General features: G+C 34.5%; 1 protein-coding gene across 1 annotated transcript; it reads left to right on the top strand.

Moving 5' to 3' along the window:
• Positions 1-4,980: 4,980 nt before the first annotated feature.
• Positions 4,981-7,512, top strand: LOC134684106 (uncharacterized). The gene is made up of 2 exons (XM_063543381.1): positions 4,981-5,131; positions 6,682-7,512. The coding sequence occupies exon 2, from the start codon at positions 6,696-6,698 to the stop codon at positions 7,407-7,409; it is 714 nt and encodes a 237-aa protein (XP_063399451.1). The 5' UTR covers positions 4,981-5,131; positions 6,682-6,695; the 3' UTR covers positions 7,410-7,512.
• Positions 7,513-8,237: the final 725 nt, after the last annotated feature.

The following is an 8,237-nucleotide window of genomic DNA, read 5'->3' as shown; positions in this document are numbered from 1 at the left end:
TAACCTGCAAAGGGGATACCAGACAAGAAAATGAAAATAACTTGAAAACAATACATGACAATTCTTTGTAGTGAACAAGAGCCTCTTGTCATTGTCATTGTGGATACAGAACATTCAGCCCCATCTTGCTTTCTATCCTGCTTATGGAGACTTGTAGCAATGCCCCAAGCCCAATTTTTTCAGCTTCTGCTTCAAGTCCACTGTTATCTGCAATTGTTTTATAGTTTGTTGTAGAGATCTGTGAATGTTGATGCCTATCCTCTTTCTGTTTTTGTTAACGTAAAATTTATACGATCAGGACATCGGTAGTAGATGAAATATTACATAAAAAAAATGGCGGAATTTGTATTTTCCGCCGTTTGAAGCTTTTGTACTGGTTTGGTAAATGAGACATTATAGACATTTAAGGTAGTCGACTATATAGAATAGCTTACCTAGACTGGAAACCAGTACATATACCTTTGAAGCTCCAAAATCGATAAATCCAAAATTCAATATGCACATAGACCAAGGTGAGCGACACAGGCTCTCTTGTTTCTTTTTCTCGGAACAAGCCGTCGCTAAACCAAATATGGACTCTACATCAATGTTCCAGTGATTTGAATTTGTGATCGACCTTTTCAAAGTGATGACTTCAGTGACGCCCTCAACATTCTCAAGTTCTGTATTTAATTTATCCAGCTGGATGCTGTCATAATCGTTATTACTAAGTACTAGATTTTGTGAAGCTTGTATTTCTTCAGGCTTGACTTATCCATTGCCTTGGGTCATAAGCAGTAATGGAATTGGAACAAGTGACGGAAAACTTTGGCATGCTTTTCACATAATCTTCTCTTATTGTGTACATTCTTAGTCAATGATTGATGAAAAGGAAAGTTTCTGTACTTTAAGCATTTTCTCATCTCCGGAAGTTTCAATCATTTTTCGCATTTCTAGTAAAGCTCCACCATCAGCACTTTCATAGTTTCAATTGTTGCAATGGTTCCTTCAATCAAGGAACAAATTTCACTAAACGACCATTTTTTTTTGGAAGCTACAGCTAAGTATGCTAAGCTCTGTGTGAACGTCTAACATAAAAGCTGTAACTACTACAACTTTGTAGGAACTGAATTATGCATGCAATCCCTTAGCGATAGGTGATTTTCAGCTGCAAAGGATAAGGTGGCTACAATTTAGGAATAAGATTAAAAAACATGCTTCAACTGCATTTTTTAGGCCAAGCCACCTTACTGAATGGGATCTTTAACTGAAAGTTTTGTTTCATTTATATAATTAATAATGACTGCATATTTTAAGGCGAAAACACGATTAGCTTCATGATGCAGTAATAAGATTGAATATTTATGTGAATGTGTATGTCTCTTAATTTGACAAAAAAGTCTTTTTCCTTTATGGAGTCGATACAAACCAGGTTGAGTCGGTGTACCACACAATGCATCTGTAAACAACACGACGGGTGCCGCATGTGGAGCAGGATCTGCTTACCCTTCCGGAGCACCTGAGATCACCCCAAGTTTTTGGTGGGGTTCGTGTTGTTTATTCTTTAGTTTTCTATGTTGTGTCATGTGTACTATTGTTTTCTGTATGTCTTTTTCATTTTTAGCCATGGCGTTGTCAGTTTGTTGTAGATTTATGAGTTTGACTGTCCCTTTGGTATCTTTCGTCCCTCTTGTAGACAATATGGTGCATATTTGATCTGCATCAGAACACCAACCCCAGTTTTATGCCCAATCATAATTGCTGCACACTCAGTCGCTAAAGAAACACAATTTTCAAGCGAAATTAGAAAATTCATCAATAACACAATTTACTATTGTGATAGCACAACCATCTTTTAGATGTATATTACTTAGAAAAGTTGTGATAGGTTCAGCATTTTTAACGTGTCGGACACAATTAGACAGTCTTTTGTCTACATCTATGTCAGTGATACTATCCTAAATTGTGTTTGCATTGGGTTTTCCATTGTTTTAATTGCGCAACTTATATGGAGGCCTGGTATTGGGCTATTAATGGTCACACTTCGACAGGAATACTCACAGACAGGTCTAATAATACTAAAGGAGAAACTTCAATTCATCGTATTATATAAACGTAGGGTACTATATATATAAGTTCTTCAAACTTAAACTTTCAAACTACCGCTTAATGTAACCAGTTAATTGATGGATCAATTATCCGAGTAACCGATTAGTCAAAACTACACTACTAAAATACATCTTTGAACCCATAATTCACTAAGCATATCACACATCCAAACAAAACGAAAACCGTGTTAATTGGGGCATCAAAAGAACTGAACCGATATAATGGTCTCTCCTGTTACAACACACATTGGAGGCATTACGTTTCCTTCAGCAGTATTGTTACATGCATTTCCAGCGAATTGCTTGTTCGGTCTGTGACATTTCGGGTACATTTACGAGCACACACATTTGCTTGTAGCGCATAAATTGTTTGCCTGTTTTGTCCATCTTCCATATGTGGGCAGCTTTCAACATTATTGTCAGTTATGACCTTTTCAAGATCCTCAAAAATTTTTGGAACGATGACCCGATTCGGCAGCCTTGAGCGGGAAATGCTAAGCTTTTCAGGTTTTCCCAAAGCTATTTTATGATGGCAAGATCTAAAACCTCGCCATCAGTCATCTCCCGGTATTCCCCTCTTAAAATGTGTCTCAATCTTTTGAACTTTGGATTATCTGGAAATTTTCATTTGCAGTTAATTTTCGTGACCCCGAAACCTTTATTGGTAGCACCAACCATTGTTCTTGCTATAACATTCTCCATTCTCAATTGGTATAACCGGTTTCCTTACAATTTTTTACATTTAAGTCAATCCGTCCATTAACATGGTCAATATTTGTAGTTTTTGGAACCCCAAGTATCTAACTGGCTTTTCTGTAACTGTAAACTCCTTTTTATATAGATTTGGTGGCCTTTTCGATATTTCCTTTATCATATTGCATGTACAATTTTTTGTTTTGCTTTTCTGGGCGTCTTTAATTATCTGAAGAAGAAAACAAGAAAGCCAATAATAATTATTAGATGAAATCAAGAATAGAATAAATACATACATATTCATTGTCTTTATAGAAAACAGACGATTTAATGTTTTTTACACTTTCTGACATCTCAGGATTGTTAAGGTCTACATTTTGTATATGTACTATATATACCATGGTTTTTACGAGTTAACATATTTAAACAGACGAATCCGAAGGATGAGTTTGTTTAAATATGTTAATGAGTAAGACACATGGTATATAAAATTTGTAATATAAATAAATTGATTGACAGCTTCAAGACCTTCAACTAATATTGGAAATTGATCACGTTGCAGTTTTATCCAATGAAATAAAAGCTCACGCAAGTCACTTTTGCACTTTGTGTATGATCGTCTGTGTAATTCATGTAATAGAACCCCTGAATTTGCAAAAAGTAAAGAAAATGTTTTTTTTTAGTTTTTCGCCCGTGTATGATTGTATGCGCAGGTAATTTCATAATGTCATCAGACGGAGGTAAACAAAAATGTCGGATTCCAGCTACAAGGATTAAATAATTATTCTAATGACGGTAAGAATTGTATTTTTTTTTCAATGTATCATACAAATTAAACATATTTTACAGAATTTTCATCGAATTGAAAAATGCTTTTCTTCCGTTATTTTATTAATTCGATTATTAGATTATAATTTATTAAAACACAATTCTAATGATAAAACAATGTATTTAAACAGTGGCAGACCCAGGGGGCGTAGATAGTGTACGTCCTCCTAATTGATCGCAAAAAAAAAATCATGTTTTTTTCACAGATATTTGTAGCCGATATTTATTCCTTTTTTTTATAGGTATCCCCCTTTTTAAATCGAAATTTAATACTGAATTTTCGCAAAGGAAATGATAGGTTTACATTTTCTATTTTTCAAAACTGAAAGAAGAATCATTTAGTTATTGTTGCCAAAATTAAGGGAATTCGTAATAATCCGATATAGTTTGAAAAAGGTTCCTTTTAAAAATGTGAAACACATAATTTATTTATTTTTCTTATAAAATGAAAACAAATGAAGATCTTGACCTTTTAGTACGTTTTACAGTTTTCTTAATATTTTAGAGGCGGATACCTTTCAAAAAGAAGGTGGAGCTCCAGCCATGGAATAACATGAACATGAATTTGTTATACCATGGCTGAAGCTCCGCCTTTTTCCTTGGGATTCTAGTTGAGTTGCATATTTAATTAGCAAAGTATGGTACAACATCAATTTGCATATAATATACCATGGTTTTCCCTCACTACACTTTTTAAGCAAATTGTTTCATAAAAACATCAAAGGAAAAAATCCAATTTATGTTACAATGGATTGAAGACGTGACGCTGTGTAAACAGTACTTATACTAGCTGTAATTCTTCACACTCATGCATGTCCTTTTATTCTTTCTGTAACTTTTAGGACGATGTTATGGCTTGTACACAGTTCACACAAAATTGTGTAGTTTGAACATATCGCTGTGTTCATAATACCATTCGTTGTCAAATTACGTAACGCTAGCCATTATCCATTTACCAATTCACTAAATTAAATCCGCCTATGCGGCTTAAAAATATTTTTAGGGGACCCGCCGGCGAATACTATTTTAAGGAGTGACTTCGTGAACGTACGTTATGTTTCACCACCGATTGAAATTTCGCATGTAAAAGATGTAACATATACACTATTCAGGATACAAGTGACCCGAGTGACGTTTAACTACAGGTAAATTGATCCGAGAGGTGTGAAAAGTTATAATTTTGTTTTTATATATCTACATGATCTAATTTGACACCCAAACATCAGGTTATCTACTGTTTATAAAAATCTCCTTAGTCCTTTTTTTGTTTCTCAGATACTACTCATTTCAGGGGCAAAATTGCATAAATTTAATAGCTGTTTTGATTTATAAATGTGTAACTTGTAAGTATGAATAATCAATAATAGATGTAATACCCGCACTAAAAATAGAATGGATTTTCCGTACGCCTTATTTATAAATAGTACTACACATGATTGCTAGCAATGGTGAAATCGACTACCTGTAAATATTGACATTTATCACTGACATGATTATCGTCTGTAATCCATAAAGCACAAACCGTAAGTACACTTTCTGTAAAGTAATATCTTGAAGCAAATGATTTAACAATGATTGGCTTTCAACTATATCATATATATGTAGATATATAGTCTGCAGTATGCATATTCAAAACTTTTGAAAGGATAAATACATTCCCGCACGAGATAACCTCGAGTCGATAGTAATTGTGTTTTATAAAATTATATACATTTCTCATCATTCCAGTGGCGGATCCAGGGGGAGGGGTCCGGGGGTTGGAACCCCCCTTTTTTTTGGCCGGTCAATGCATTTGAATGGGAGCATATAGTTGGACCCCCCCCCCCATTTTACTCTGGGTTGGAAACACCCCCCCCCCCTTTTTTTTTAAATGGCTGGATCCGCCCCTGCATTCATATCAGAGGGATCGCAACATTTACATTATTTATCAACGTCCTTTGGCAAATATTTCATATATATTAAAGAGTAAATATAATTTAAAGTTTCTGCAAGGCGCGACGGAGGGCCGGGTGATTTTAATTTCCCTAGATGTAGAGTAAAAAGAAAGAATATTTAGAGATATAATTTGTCTTTGCTGCACGTTCTCTACGTATCCCACAGATAGTTATTCTTATGTATAATAATGTAACAAAAAGAGATAGTGTGAAACTCTTTACAAAATTGGATATCAAATCCCCTCTATCGATCGGTAGTTGCTTTATATTTATTACATCAAATATAGCCTTATAAACGCCAAATCTTTAAAAGGGTTGATCAATGGTGGATCCAGAAATATTCAAAAAGGGGGACACTGCTTGCCTAAGAGGGGGTACGCTTAGGTCATGCTTCAGTGATTCCAGTCAATCTGTGGGGTAACCTTTTTGTACAAAATAAAACTATAAATGGTATACTGATAATACACAGGACAACTATTATAAATAGTATACACAGGACAACTAAAAATGTGAAAATCAACATCTAATTAAAATATTGGTCTTTGATTTCTTTATACTCATATGGTCTCGGATTTCGTTTATACTACTTATGAGTTTAACGAAATCAGAGATCAATATTTAAATTGTATTGATTGACTTCTATTTTTATGCCCCAACTACGATAGCAGAGGGGCATTATGTTTTCTTGTCTGTGCGTCCGTCCGTTCGTCCGTCTGTTCCGCTTCAGGTTAATGTTTTGGTCGAGGTGGTTTTTGATGAAGTTCAATCACATTAATACACATGCATATCTCTGTATTATGATCTTTCTAATTTTAATGCCAAATTAGGTTTTTTATCCTAATTTCACGGTCTACTGAACATAGAAAATGATAGTACGAGTTTCGGGTTAAAGGTTTTGGTCAAGGTAGGTTTTGATGAACTTGAAGTCCAATCAACTTAAAACTAAATACACATGTTCCCTGAAATAATTATGATCTCTCTTATTTTAATGCCAAATTAGATTTTTGACCCCAACTTCACGATCCACTGAACATGGAAAATGATTGTGCGAGTGGGGCATCCGTGTATTTTGGACACATTCTTGTTATTGCTACTTTGCATTGTCCTATTATATAACGTTTTAGTTTTTGTATTTTCAGAGCGAGAGATAAAAATGGCCGAAGCGGGGACGAAACAGAAAGTTATATTGTGTTTAGGTGGAGCCTTCAATCCTCCGCACAGTAGACATGTTATGGCCATGGTATTGGGGAAACAGTGGCTTGAATCAAATACAAACTACCAAGTTGTGACTGGAAGACTAGCCGTAGCGCCGGATGGATATGTACAAACAAAATCAAGGAAAACAGGAGCTAAATGCATGAAAGCAAAACACAGGATAAAACTTTGCGAGCTAGCTTGCTGCGAACAAAGAGATTGGTTAGCACCATATCACCGGCCAGTTGGTTCCGCTGCGGAATGTGGTGAAAAAACTCGACTTGAAATGTTAAAAGAAACGGGAAAATCAGAAGATCTACATGTGGCTGTGATAATCGGAGCAGATAGAGCAATGAACAAATCTGGATATGCTAAATGGCACAAGGAATTCAAGCATATAACTGTGTGTATAGGAAGGAAGGGAGAAACAGCCAGAATTCTCGAAAGATATGAAAAGGATAAAGATTCGGGCAGTATCAAACATAAACAGTTTTGCCTTATACCAGACGAGCTTGACAATGTTAGTTCCACATCAGTAAGACAAGTTCTTGCTAAGATGGAAGGATCAGAAAGTGATAAGGAACAAGTTATGGATACATTAATAAATGACGGATGGCTTATTAAAAGCCAAATGCTTTATATATTAGAAAATGAATCGGATCTTTATTTTTGATACTAAGAAAAACAAATAATATTATTATTCGGTATCTTTTTACGTCAGCATACCTATATACATTGAACAATTGGAATATACTTTCGCACAAAATTGAACTCGTATTTTCAAAAATCTACATTTTTTGACTTTGAATTGTATAATACTTTGACTGTTTCTTCATCTACGAGAATTCGTTTCAATAAGTTTGTAAAACAATGCGTTGAGTAATCAAGTCATATGAATTTGTTTAAAAAATTTGAATATTTATAAACAACAAAAATATATGTGTATATATAGATGTCGCAGATGAGATGCAATGAGTTAACGTTTCAAAAACTATACAAAACAACATACTTAGAAGGTTTCACCAGCCCATTTAAGAGTAAGAAACTTAGCCGTTCAAACTCCCATAGGCCATAGTTTGGCTCTTCGTCGTCTTCACATTCCTACCTTTCATGGCTTTGGTTTTGAGAAATTTTTATGAGGAATGAAAGTGCTTTGGAACAAAAATAATCAAAAGGTATCACCCGTACGGATGTAGGTAAATGGCCTAATTTGCACATTTTCATACAAAGTATTCTAATATATATACTAGTATATATATCTCTGATTTCACTTGTTTTATCCGGGGAACGAGCTCGCGATTTAGCTATATCCGAATTTTAATCAGATTGTTTCTTCAAAACGAAGCTAATGATTATAACAACTTCGCAAGAAAACTTTCTGGTTAATAATTAATAAAAGTACAAGCAAACTAACAGAGAATAATTATCATGTCATAAATGTTATCATTTCTATCATTATAAGGTAAAGAATAAAAAACAGATGTGTATAGGTTTTTTTCCT

Source organism: Mytilus trossulus, chromosome 9 (genome assembly GCF_036588685.1).
Source record: "Mytilus trossulus isolate FHL-02 chromosome 9, PNRI_Mtr1.1.1.hap1, whole genome shotgun sequence".
Taxonomy (NCBI): domain Eukaryota; kingdom Metazoa; phylum Mollusca; class Bivalvia; order Mytilida; family Mytilidae; genus Mytilus; species Mytilus trossulus.
The sequence above is the reverse complement of the archived record's forward strand: the minus strand, read 5'-3'. Positions and strand labels throughout refer to the sequence as shown.